General features: G+C 40.0%; 1 protein-coding gene and 1 long non-coding RNA gene across 2 annotated transcripts; both read right to left on the reverse strand.

Annotated features, from left to right (window-relative positions):
- Nucleotides 1–4,282: 4,282 nt before the first annotated feature.
- On the reverse strand, nt 4,283–6,801 carry LOC117483941. Its single transcript, XM_034132282.1, has 8 exons — nt 6,762–6,801; nt 6,457–6,548; nt 5,612–6,235; nt 5,252–5,522; nt 4,971–5,107; nt 4,599–4,805; nt 4,320–4,508; nt 4,283–4,288 (listed from the first exon to the last, which is right to left on the reverse strand). The coding sequence occupies exons 1-8, from the start codon at nt 6,799–6,801 to the stop codon at nt 4,283–4,285; spliced, it is 1,566 nt and encodes a 521-aa protein (XP_033988173.1).
- A 1,304-nt stretch (nt 6,802–8,105) lies between these two features.
- Nucleotides 8,106–10,422, reverse strand: LOC117484059. Its single transcript, XR_004556073.1, has 4 exons — nt 10,253–10,422; nt 9,487–9,730; nt 9,025–9,124; nt 8,106–8,423 (listed from the first exon to the last, which is right to left on the reverse strand). It is a non-coding gene; the product is annotated as an uncharacterized LOC117484059 (long non-coding RNA).
- Nucleotides 10,423–14,285: the final 3,863 nt, after the last annotated feature.

Here is a 14,285-nt window from a genome sequence, read left to right on the forward strand (position 1 = left end):
GTGGTACAGGTAGGCATTACATTGCATTACATTACATTGCATTTAGCTGTCAGCTGTCGCTTTATCCAAAGCGACTTACAATAAGTGCATTCGACTGCTGTGGTGAATAGGTCCAACACATTCAAATGAATTGTTTGTGTGCAGCATGGTGAATTGTTTTACCCCCCCACCTTTTGTAGGTTCAACTGCTGCTGTTTAATTGCCAATGTTTATCCTTCAATGTTTAGCTTAGCTTAGCATTTGCCAATTGTTCACACTGTTTAAGAACCAACATGGATTTTTGTTTAACTTTGTTTCAGTTGAAGGTGGTTTTTTGTCACCGTAGGACTGAGAGTGGCGCAGCTTCACCAACAGAGGGCAGTGTAGGACTTCACTCTGCAAACATCCTTGCTACAGACTTGCAACGGGCAGTATCAGTTTCATCTCATCGCTGCGTCAGACAGGGTTAGTGCGGCTCTATTTGATATGTATAACAAAAAAGCAGAGACTTGTTTAATATTGGTTTATTGGTTCATAATCATAGCCCATTGTGGTTTATGGCTTATTATTGTTACCAGTCAGGATACTCCGTAGAAGTTGCAGAGTATCCTGGAGTCCATGTTGAACCTCCTTAGCCTGTGGAGGAAGAAGAGCCGCTGTTTTGGTGATGGTGTTTGTGTGATGAGTCCATGTCAGGTCCTCGGTGATGAGTCCACGTCAGGTCATCGGTGATGAGTCCACGTCAGGTCCTCGGTGATGAGTCCACGTCAGGTCCTCAGTCAGGGACGTCCCTGGCCAACTTGGGGCCCCAAGCGACATTGTGAGATGAGCCCCCCCACCGACAGGAGTGAAAAAATGTTGGGAAACAAAGTACTTTGCAAATATAATTCTTATCAACAGTTACTTTTTTATACAGTGAGGTAAATGGTAAATGTGCATGTATGTCGTTCAGTATGCGTTTACAGGTGAATACGTCTGCATTTCCTGCATGCAAAGTCATCGACAAGGTCATCGTATGGCAGCTGCTGTGCCAACTGTGCGTTGATGCTTATGATAGCCAGGCCACTTAAGCGTTCTTGTGCCATTGACGACCGGAGGTACGTCTTCATAAGCTTCAGTTTGGAAAAGCTTCTCTCAGCAGACGCAACTGTAACAGGAAGAGTTACTGCAATGCCGAGGGCAATCCAGAGATTTGGGTACAGTTCCTGTAACTCACTTTTGTGGAGAAATTACAACATCTCCAGAGCAGGTTTTTGTAGTGGCATCTTTGGGAGGTTGATGATCTCCTGGACCAATGCAGACAAGAAATCCATCATTCAAGCAGACTTAAGATATGTTCTGATCTTAATAGTGCACTACAGAATGAATATAGTGAAAATACTAGCCTTAAAAAGATTAAAATATAATTAATGCAAATAAACTACTTCTACTACTAATAATAATAATCAATTCAATAATATAAATACTATATTATTTTATTATAATATAGTTGTAATATAGTCAAAACAAAACATGCTTATTACATGCTCAAAGACTGATATTTCTTAAATCTGTATTCAAATGTAGTTCCCTCTGTCAGCAATGTATCAACAACTACACACACATTTCTATCAGCATACACTACATAAACACACATAACCCGCAGCTCAACCACAAACAACCAGCAAACACGTACCTCGCTGCTCGTCACCTACTGCAGAGGGGCTGATAGCTTAGGCTGCATCTTGTTCCTTTAGTTTTCTTGTATCCAGAAATATCACTAGACCGCATGCGTTGCTCTGGAGTTGCGATTGCCAAGTATGGCGATTAATAAAACAGGTGTAACACAAACAACACCGCAGATTAGTTCCGCCTCCATTAACGTTGCACATTAAATGTAGGTGTGACTACCCGAAGTTCTGTTAGACAGCTATCATACTGAAGATATGTATATGGTCCATGCTGGTGGATCATGCTGGTCCCCAGAGTGATCCATGCTGGTTATCCACCATCATGGATCATACTGGGGACCAGCATGATCCACCATCATGGATCATACTGGGGACCAGCATGATCCACCATCATGGATCATACTGGGGACCAGCATGATCCACCATCATGGATCATACTGGGGACCAGCATGATCCACCAGCACGGTATGTTGTTGTGTTTAATGATAGTATTACACATACTATGCTGGGGGCATGCTGAAAGAATACCAGAGCCACAATAAATACTAGTATGATGGTATATACACCAGAGTACATGAACATATTAAAGATGTGTTCACTGTGTCATTTATTGCAGTAACAACAAAGATAAGTAAATTGAATAAATAGTAACAAATAGTTGTATATATATAATGTTATAGCAAAATACAATAAGTTAACAACACACTCCTCCGACTGGAACATCACCTCTCCATCACACCTGCAGTGGGCGGGTCAAGAGATTATGATAAAACAACCCTGCATTCGACTTCTCAAATGATCTGGGTTCAATTTGCGTACATATACTTTGTACATTCCTCCCGCTTGTTGTTAACATGCTATCTGCCTCTTAGTTATGAGAGAGACAGTGGCCAGGGCTGTGAGCTTTTATAGATTTGAGTATTTGTTGTGAAAATCCTGAATGTCCTCTTCCAACATGAGAGCAACATGATAACAAAGGTATCCCAACTGTAGCTGTGAACATGACAGGATGTGTGATTACCTAGAAGAGCATCAGGACTGTTTGAGGCATATGATAGCTATGTGATTAACATGATGATTCAGCCTCTATGGAGATAGACATATGACAAGCATGATCATTTCTGACGTAGGTTTTTATCAGATAAACACATAAATACAACATTTGCATTTTAATTCAAAAATAATAAATATAATTCAATATTTTAAAAATAAAAAAACGAATTACAATAACACATTAACACATCAATATCAACTAATTAATTACAAATAAATAAAGAGTCCTATAAATAATAAAGCATTCTCAGTCTTCAGAGGTTTGGTATTTTTGCCGTGATGTAGTGTCCAGCCTTCGCCCATCTGGCCTTCATTTCGCTCTCCAAGTTTCTTTTTGAAAGCCACCTCTTGAAGCAGACTAAAATGAAATGGACAAATAAAGAAGTACTTAAATCAAATATGTCTAAAATGTATCAGTCCGAACAAAGCAGGACCAGGACTTTCCACAAAGGAAATATGATCAATTAAAATTAATTATATTAATGTTCAATATAAATGACAAATAACCAAGTCCTTCCAATTCAACAAAGAGCAAGGCTAGTTTTTTTAGTAGATTTTAAAGTAGATTTTTTTTAATTATCAGCTTTAAAATGTGGATTTACAGGCAATTTTAGCAATCAGAACAACAAAACAAGCAGTGGTAATAATAAGAAAAACACAGAGTTTCCATTTGTAATATAACAAAGCATTTATTTTGTGTACTTGTAGAGCCGTACCACTATCTTACACAATTTTAAAGACAGTAACCAAAACAACATATCCAGTCAGAGCATGAATATTTCTCTCACACTGCCTTTGCAACGCTAGAGATAAAAGTAAAGGGAAGGCAGAAGACAGTGAACTCTCCGACACTTCTTGCGGCACATCAAAACGTCCTTCCTTTTTCATCTAGATGATTTCTAAAGGGAAAATAGAAACAATTTGTTAGCAGCAGTTCCCTGTTGAACATTTAGAAAACGTATGTGAAAGCCTCTGTACTAGACTTTATACTACTATTGAATGAAGAGATCAAATATTTAAAAGTACATACTACTTTTTTGCCTTCTTTGCCTGTACCAGTAGTTCAAGGGCTTTTTTCCGCTTTTGAGCAGCTCTGTGCCTCACATGGGCTTGCCTGTCCTTCTCCACTGCAATCTTCCTGCTTTGCTCGGCACTGGTTATTGGCTGGCACCCAAACTCTTCCTGCCTCTCTTTCTTCTTCAACAGGGCCTGTTTTCTGCGTGTCTTGTCTTTTGTGCCTGCAGTGCGGATGTTCTTACAGAGGGCCTTGTCCACCGTGGAGAGCTTCACATTTTCTCTCTTGAACATCTGGATGGCTGTTTGACATCTGGACTTGAGAACATATTTGGTTGTTTGAATGGCATTAAATGTTGCCATGCTCATTTTGGTGCTTTTCTGAGTAATGATGTCTCCCATTGCACTGAATGAGGACTCTACCATAGGTCCATGGAAAATAGAAAGACCCCCTTTAACCACATGGTTAAGACCTGGGTACTTGCCAGTGGCCATTATATTTGCCCACCACGTAACCATGCTGTCACCATCCAGGTACAGGGGAAGGGTGTGGTCAACATTGAACTTCAACACTTCCAGTGGCACGTCACACTCAGGTGGCACCAAGTGGCCCATCATCTCTGGCCCTGAGAGCCGCTTCAGCAGTATGCCAGTTTCTGAGTGTCCTCTCACTAAGGGGTCCAACGCAGACAGGGCTTGTAGAGTCCTGCTGTTCAGTGGCAGCTTTTTCTGCATGTAGGCTGCTGTGGAGATGTATGCAGTCTTTACTGTGTTGAGAAACTGCAGCACAATCTGGAAAAAATTATCAAAATAAAACATTGGAAATTAAATCATCGACTAGACTCAATGTATGATTTTGCCATTTTCATAAAATGTACTGACTGGATGTTGAGGATGTTCTGCCTTCAGTTTTTCAGCCAACGGTCCAACATACAGCTCCCTGAGAGGCAGCATTTTATCGCTGAACTCCATCTCCACGAGCTTCTTTGGTGTGGTGTGAAGATGCTCAGCCTTGACAAAGCATGCCATGAAACTGGTGACCACTTCAAGCTGCTTGTCATGTAGCTTGTGGACAAGGGTTTGGCTGCCCTGTGAATAATTATGGCATGTTAATCCAAAATACAACAATTATATTATCATACACAGACGTGACTTGGAGTTGAGGGTCAGTTCTGACTCCTATCTTCGTCATACAAGGATAGGTTAATTATGTTCATTTCTCAGAGATTGATTATTCACTTAATGTGAATACACCTGGAACACCATAACATACTCCTTCAAGATGGGGAGGACGCCAAGGTAAACACTCAGATAAAGGTTTGTGTTAAGGCTCTCGAACCAGAGCTTCTTTACCACCCTCTCTTTTCGGTCTTTCCCAACTTGCGTCATTCCTGGAAGAAATGTAATTAAAAAAGGGTTTTGGGCTACATAGTATACTGTGTTTCCCAAAAAAGAAAAACACAAGAGGAATTATCAGATAACATGTTGTGGGCGGAACTGATCAGAAAATATTAGGTCCATTTCAAGACTTTTACCTTTTTTTCTGAGGTCCTGGTGAAAGAACTGGTTCCTGGCCTTTGCCCGCTCACCAACTCCATGGTCCTTGTAAATCTCCTCTAGGATATCCATGTAGAGGTTCTGGTCTGCACGATTGAGGAAACCAAAATACAGTACCTTGTATGCAGGCAACATTCGGCGAGTGCTGATGCCCACATCGTACGCTGAAAGCCACCGATGAGCCGTAAACCTCTGTGGGTTGGTGCCTGGAATGCACATGAATTCACAAACCTCCATCAGATAATTCACCTGAAAACAAGCAGAACATGGGCTGACACTTATTAGGCCTATTTGTCATTTTGCAATGAGTATTTCCAGTGGAGGCGTATCCACAATACCTGGTCTGAAGCCCACAGGTGGTCTGTGTGAAGGTCTGTGAAGAGCTGCTCAAGGTTGTGGCAGAAGGGGGCAGCCAACTTTTTGGCAGCATTGTGGATATGGTGGCATGAATCTCCATCTATGTCCAGCAGGTTCTGGCAGTGCTTGTCTCTTATTCTTGTCTCCAGCCCAGACTTGCTCCCTCTCATCACATTACACAAGTCCAACATCATGCTGACCATGTTTGAAAATGGGATTTGATGGTCTTTAAAAAAGGCGACTAAGGCAGTTTCCAAGTGATAAGCCGTGCCTTTAAGGACTTCGAAGGAGCCAAGGTGCTCCACCACCACATGCTTCAGCTCCTGATTGAAGTAGCTTACTAAAATTGACAACACCTTCTTGTTGGAGTTTGACGTGCTCTCATCCAGGTTGATCGAGAATGAACTTGACCTGATTCTCTGAAACGTCCTCTCTGAGAAGGTGTGGCCCAGGCCCTGGACCATCTTGTAAGATGCAGCAGTCCGGGATAGCTTCATGTCTGCCAAAGCTGGTTTATCCAGAGCCAGTGTCTGGGCAAGCTCAACAATGACAGGAGCTGCAGATAGGGGGAGGGAATATTCTGCAATGGTTCCAAGAACCATTGCCTGGAACAACAAAAATAGTATTAGCATGTTATATGATGCCACTTGCAAAGCACTATAGCATGTAATAAACATACTTCATTATAAAAACAATTCAATAATTATGATTCACTGTTGATGGAGTAGGCTATTAGGGGAATTTCCTGTTCTGCTTATCAAAGTCTAGGCTTAACTATTTAATTATCTGTGATAACTAGCACACAAACTGGCTAACCAACACTCACCTCTGCATTTGCTATCCTTTCAAACAGAGGTACTGGCACCTTCACTCTTTCCCTCATCTGCCCTGAGTTGATGGCCCCTGCAGTGACTGGCCCTGAGTTGTTGACACTGGTACAACACTGAGTGTGGTCATAATACTCACCACCTTTTGGCTATGTTTTTCGGTTTTACAGTGTGCAAAAAGTGCATGGGAGCCCTTGGTGGAATAATTAATTTCCTTGCAGCAGAGGCTGCAACGGGCATGGCCTGGTTTCTCAATTTTTGTGAAGAATTGCGACAAAGGGAACGCATATTCTTTTCCCCTAACCTCGTTCCTCGAGTCTAGCTTCAGCCAGGACCAGTGCCATTTGCACCTGACTCCTGCCTCTAGTTGAGCCACAGTAAGGGCATCTTCTTCCTCAAATGCTCTCATTCTGAAAATACATTTAAGTTGGAAAGTGGTTAGTAGGCTAGGCTGCATAGACTGGTGAAATGTGATGCTAACATAACGGGCAAGGCAAGTTCATTTGTATCAGAGGTGGGAAGTAACTATACATTTACTCAAGTACTGTACTTAAGTACAATTTTGAGGTACTTGTATTTTACTTGAGTATTTCCATGTTATGCTACTTTATACTTCTACTCTACTACATTTTAGAAGCCAATATTTAACTTTTTACTCAACGTCATTTATCAGACAGCTTTAGTTACATAAAAAACGATTATTAAATATACATTAGGTCAAATGATGGTTAAGATATCCAGCAGCAATATATAAAGTAAATACAAATACATTTGCCAACTGTTTTGAACACATTTATTAAAATACACTTTAGCTAAAAGGTAAGATTTGAAATGCAGAACTTTTACTTGTATCAGACTATTTTTACAATTTAGTATTGCTACTTTTACTTTACTTATGTACACAATCGGAGTACTTCTAATCTTCCTCTGATTTGTATAGCACATTTCATACACAATGGCAATAAAAAGCCATATTATAAAACAGCAAAGGAATAAAAGGACATTTAAAGAGAAATAATTATGAGTCCCTGGCGCTTCTCCATCACCCTGACGTGACACATTTTTGATATTATATTATGTTATTTCAAGATGGAAAAATTATTTGTATTATTATTTTACTTAACCTGTTGTGCGAAAATTCTTTACACTCATTCCTATTTGTTCAAACCTCCCGGTAGATACATCCAATCAGTGTGTGAATGCCGTACAGCCAATCACAATGCGTGACAGAAAGTGGGCCGGACCCCGGGCCGGTCTGACAGCAGGCCGTGCACATCTCGTACAGTAGCCCCTTGGCTATCAATAGCTTCGCTAGTTCCCTTGGTAAGCTAAAAAACACATCAGCAGCTAACCTTAACAACCTCGTAATAACTGAAATAACAGATAGCTTACCGTGAGAGTGTGTTCCACGTTCTGCGACAGGAATTTAGGCTCGTAGCTGCCTGTAGAGTTATACGGCTATCGACTCCAGCGTAGTTAAGTCCGAGAAGCGTAGCCGACAGGAAGAATCGCGCGCACAGCTCAGCTCGCAACCGGGACGCGCTAGCTGTCATGATGGATTGAGATGACAGCTCCCGGGAGGAGTGTCATCTGCGCCCGCCGCCTGGGAGCTGTCATGAAATATTGTACCTCATCTCCTTTTGGGGATTGACATGGTGCCAACTCATTGCCTCTGTAATGTTATAGAGCATAAGGTGAAGACAGGTAACAGTTGCACCTCGTTGAAATCCACCCACTTGCTTTAACAGTTGAGTTTACATTTCAGAGCAGCTCTTAAGTGATCACATCATTAATAACAAGTCTTATCAGAGCAAGAAGAATAAGTCAGACACAAATATTTAACTTAACTAATGCCAGCTTTGTCCTTTCATTTGCACTGTTGAACATTGCAATAAACATGTCTTAACATCAGAAGGCACTTTGGAGGTAACACTAACCAATGATGGTCTTCTTTGGGCACCGGGATCTTTGACAGTAAGAGAGGAGACAAGCCACCATGTCACCAATTTGAAAAGTGATTGAAAACATACGAACAAATAAAAGTAAGCATCATAAACCTTATTTTAAGTCTTACAGGCTTTCTTTCTTTATTTCATTGTCACTTTCTGTAAAAATATAAAAGATGATTAACCCCATAAAAGATCAAACAGCTTAAAACTATTTTTAGAGTTTGATGTCAAATGGATGCTGAGAGGTGCCGCTGAACTCATCGTAAAAAACATCTCTCAAAAGTTAAAAATGGCTTAGCGCTTAGCCGAGCAAGTAGAGACAGTTTATTCCCATTTCTGGAAACTAGTCTATGAAAGTCTATACAATTATATTATGGGACAAAACTTGTTCAAACACATATTGTTTGCATCATAATTGTTCATTAGTGGATACATTATTTTAAGATAAAATGGTTCATAATTACAGAAAAAAAGTTAGAAACATTTTATGTAATTAAATAATTCTTCAATCTTTGACTATCACATTTCTTTCAGGAATCAACCATGACAAATTCAACATGTTGATCAAATGGCATCCTATAAGGACAGTGTAATAAGAACAACACAAATCAATCTCACCACTACTTTCATCTGCTGTGGGGTTCAGCTGTTTGAAAAGATGTTGCTGCAACTTGATATTTAAAACACGCAGTGTGTCACTTTCTCCTGCTCCTCCAGCCTAAGACAGAAGGGAATATGTTATGAGGAGCTAACTTACAAGAAAAACTAATATTAAGTAACATCTAGTAGTTTGTTGTCTATAGTCGTAGTCCACTTGCACACATGTTGTTAATATTCAGCAATCACTGAAAGCTCGTATCTGGATGGTATATTGTAATGATGTAACTTAAACAAGTAGCAGCCTCATACCATGCAACTTTGACAAAAGTACACTTAAATATCACATCACACAATGAACTGAAACGCAGACACTTTGGGAATATAATCATTTCATGACTCAATAACAATAGAAAACGTTTATGATTTGTCTATCATAATATGCCATACATATATACTTTAACTAAAAACCTTATGACTTACTTTTTTTGGTTTTCATTCAGTTGCACTCATTTCGTTCAATTTCTTGTGATAGAGGCGTTGTTTCAGCTTTGCCTCCTCAAAGAGTTGTTGAGGCACAACCGCTCCATCATCATCGGAGTCATCGGAGGGAGTATATTCTCTGCATTGTTTTGTTTGTGTTGGGCAGAGTGGAGACAATTGTTTTCTTTTTTCCTCTCCTGCAATATGGCCAAGAGATCTTTTCTTTTTGCTTCTTCTGTATTTTCTGGAAACATGGATAAAAGCCCAATTAGACAAAGGCAACATAGTATAATACAACAGTAACTGAATACATTTGATCCAAGTGCTTTGTTTTCAGGGTACATTTACTTTACCCGAGGGTGTCCATTTCTGGCTCTTTCTGACAACTACTAAAATACTGAGTAAAATATTGTACTATTTAATCCACAAAATATATTTAATAGTTTTACCTACTTTAAAGATTAAGAAATATACTACAACATGCAATCAACAAATAATGTATCATGCATTCTTACAGGTTAAGATAACACTTTATTGAGATTCACATTTATTTTCTGCAACATTAAAGTAAATTAATGCATTAATAATTATAATCCAATAATGTAATATTCCATTTTAGTACTTTAAGTACATTTTGATGCAAATACATTTGAACTATTACTTAGGTTTACTTTACCTAAACATCTTATTTTATTCAACGACTTGAATAACTTTATGAATGTGTTACGGGTCCCCGATATGAGGACCACAGTAACAGTTATGATACCTGTATGGTGCAGGTGAAACAGAAGTAATGAGGACACGTTGTGTTCAGTTTCCTTCCAGATTACTTCTGAGGTTGTTTTATTACACAAAATCATATAAACATATTAATTATCTTATGCATTTCAGTTTCGACTTACATTCCTCAATAACCATTCACATACCTTCACTCTGTCTGTATGTTACTCTTTTATGTGATAAACACATAGGCCTATTTCGAATTGAATTTCACATTCAATAAAATCTGTGTACCTTAAATACATTTGTATACAGTATTAACCTGTATTTAATACTACTCTTCTTTTTACTTTCACTTAAAAGTAGTATTTCATGACCCCTCTAACCTGCAGTGGCGTTTTCTCCCGGAGGCCAAGGGAAGCCAGGCTTCCCCTGTTTTCTCGGATTGTAGTTATAATTTAAATAAATAATTAAAAACACTTGGTTTGTTTCGATAATTCTCCTTTGCTGTGTGTTGCTGCCGGCCCGTCTCTCCCCCACTCTCATTGAGTATTTTACAAAGAGTGAAACAAACAGCGCCCCTCTAGATGTTATGGTGAAACAGTAGATTGCATTCACTGTTGCGAGAGGAGGCCAGCTGAATCGGGCTTCCCTTGGTGAAAACAAATTCAGGGATTGACCAATCAGATGAGGCCCACGTGATGCCCCTGCCAACCTGTGATTGGTCAGGGCCATGCCAAGGGAAGCCAGCCGCCTCTGGCTTCCCTTCAGAGGCGGCTGGCGATTTGATTGGACACTGCCAATGTGTAATCGATCACCTGAATAGATGAGATTGTTTATATTTTTTAGTTACTTTTGGACTACGGACTGAGCTAATTACAGAGACGAGGACTGTTGCTGCACTTGCCGTGTGTTAGAAAGGGAAGGGAAGAGAAGGTGGATGTTTCTGTACATAATTGTTTTTGAATTCATGTGTTTCATACACGCCTACTGATACTTTGATGTGAACGTAAAAACTTTAAAGGTCTCCTGATTTACTTTGTGAATGAATGCACTGCGCATTGAGCGGCTGGTATTGCATTTGGGGGGGGGGAGGTGTGTCTGCATAAATTAATAAGAAAATGCTTAAATTAATAAGACGAGAGTTTCGGCTGGAGAGTGCGTGCGGACCTGTCGGTTAGATAACAGGCGTGTGCAAGTCCTGCATCTGTGTGATACAAATGTGTGTAAAATGATGGGCGCTGTAATCACTCATCTGGTTACATTATTGACCACCACCCCCCCCCCCCCCCCCCCCCCCCCAACCCAAAAAAATGGGCTTCCCCTACATTTTTCCCCACGCCACGCTACTGCTAACCTGTCATGTTGACTATTTACCTTCTGCCATTAATGGCAGGTCACTAAAATGCATTACTGAAACATATTTAAGTGTAACAAACAACCTTACTGTTTTACCAACAATAACTAACTTATAACCCTTACAAAGTACATATTTATTACAAACTCACAATCACTATACATGCATGTAAATACTCAGTGTACGGGAGCCTTCAGATATACTGACAAACTTGTATCCTTACTGCGTCAGATCACGTTGTCCCCAAAATGTGCTCTGACAAACAGTGCCATCTTTGTGCGAAATGAATATTGCCATACAGGAATGAAAAGTCAATCAATAAACATGTTGTTAAAACTCACACGTTTTTGTTGTTTGTCACATGTTGTTGCACGTCACAAAGCGTGCACCGCCCGCGCAGAATGTAATGCTTACAGGTCTTTGGTTTGGTTCCCATGAGTCTGTCGTGTCTATTGTTCTCAGACCCTTTGTTGATCAGGCAAAAACATTGGCATCCAAAGGTGTCTTGGAGGGAAAATGGAACCTGTGTGAACAGCAAAGCTGTTGGACTTTGTTGCTGTGTAGACTCAAAGGCAAGACCTACAATGCAAAACACCACACAGTTTAATGGGTACTTTGGTTGCGGCTTCTGTCTACATCCTGGTACTCTAATAGAGAAACAGGTGACAGGGTAGAGCAGAAATGCATGATTTAAAAAATGGGTGAACAGACGCACATTTGTTACTTTCCAAACGCACATGAGAGGGACTAGTATTGCTCATTGGTTGTCATACTGTAGCTTGTATTTAGCTGCAATATTCCTGAAAGCACCAGCTAAAACTATGATCAGCTGCACTGTTTGGTTTCCCTTCGAGGAAAACAAATGCTGCTGTCAAAACATTTTGTAAATATATTGCAACATACAGAGCCCCTAAGGGGATATAGAAAAGAAACGTTCTTGTACGCATTAGAAACTTACCAGTGAACACAGGAGCCGATGGAGCTGCTCAGTCAGTTTGTGGCCGTTTCTCAATGTCGAGTAAACCTGCTGCAGAGCCACTATTTCAAGTAGACTACGTCATCGAGTGGCGCCGAATGACTGTTTAAATGCATGTTAAATGCCCAGCATTCGGCGCCACTCGATGACGTAGTATACTTGAAATAGTGGCTCTGCAGCAGGTTTACTCGACATTGAGAAACGGCCATTCTGTCTGATCTTTAAGTTGTGCCTCTCTGTGAATACTCTCACTTTGAGATATTACATCAATACAATTGATGAAGCAATAACAATATTTATAAATAAGTCCAGCTTTGTAAATATGAGGATTTGTTGTTTTTCTGTTTTATATCATTGTGTATGTAATGTCTATGCCTCTGGACATTTGAATTGGTATTTTCTTACTGTTGTGTAAAAATAACAGTTAAGCTATTCATCATCGTGAAAGCAATGAACAGATGAATTGATAACATATGAATGTATAACTCAATCATTGAGGTTATAAACTATACTTAGTTAATGAGCCAGGGGGTTGGTTGTGCCAATGTAGATGGACCATGTCTCATAGTGACTTTTTAAAGGTCTATAGTTTTGAAAAATGCATTATAGCATTGCAAGAATATAAGCTTTCTATATGCTATTACTCCTTATTTCAACCCTATATCATTGCAATTCTTTCAAAAAAAATTCTACATGTTTACGCATCGAGCCAGTATGAAAGCGGGCAACCTACTCCAAAAGCTTAAAGTAATATATCATTGTAAAGTTTAGACCAAAATCTATGTACCGTCACATTTTAAAGAGACTAAACACATCATTTGACCTTTTGAAATCTTGGGCTGCTGAAGTACCTATTGTTAATACCGCTGAAAATGCACTTATATAGTGTTCAAAAACTTTTCATACCTAGGTTATGGCTATTGACAAATGAACTACTACTTCTCTGAGCTGTTGAACAAATATCAGTCTTTCTTCAGCAAATGGTGCTTGTTTATTTAGTTGCACATGTGGACCTTAGGTCAAATTATAGATGATTTTATATTGGGGGTGGCATTGTTGGTACTGACTGGATATTTTGACAGACCGGTTAGTTTTAGACCTTATAAAAGAGTTGCTCTGATGTCCTTAGAGAAAAAAAGTCAGCCCCCGAAAAATGTATTGAAGTGAAATGCTAAGATCCTTAACCACCCTTATCATAACTACCAAATACCAATATTCATTCATTATCAGAATGTTAACTCTTTAAATGTTTCTTTACGTAATGCCATTGCTTGTGGGGTGTTTTTTCTTTATGGAATAGATCAATGATTCTCAAAAACAGGATGCATTTGTAAAGACACCAGAAAAACTGCATTTATTAGAGCAAACATGAACAATTGCTATATATGGTCGAAAATAGTGAAAAGCTACATTTTGAAGTCAATGTCATAATTATTTGATGCTGCAAGATAGAGAGGAGGAGGAGGAGGAGGAGAGGAGGATAGGAGGAGGAGGAGGAGAGGAGGAGGAGGAGGAGAGGAGGAGAGGAGGAGGAGAGGAGGAGAGGAGGAGGAGGAGGAGGATAGGAGGAGGAGGAGGAGAGGAGGAGAGGAGGAGGAGGAGGAGAGGAGGAGAGGAGGAGGAGGAGCAGGAGGAGGAGGAGGAGAGGAGGAGGAGGAGAGGAGGAGGAGCAGGAGGAGAGGAGGAGGAGAGGAGGAGGAGGAGGAGGAGAGGAGGAGGAGGAGGAGGAGAGGAGGAGGAACAGGA

The sequence above is a fragment of the Trematomus bernacchii genome, unplaced genomic scaffold, assembly GCF_902827165.1.
Source record: "Trematomus bernacchii unplaced genomic scaffold, fTreBer1.1, whole genome shotgun sequence".
In the NCBI taxonomy this organism is placed as follows: domain Eukaryota; kingdom Metazoa; phylum Chordata; class Actinopteri; order Perciformes; family Nototheniidae; genus Trematomus; species Trematomus bernacchii.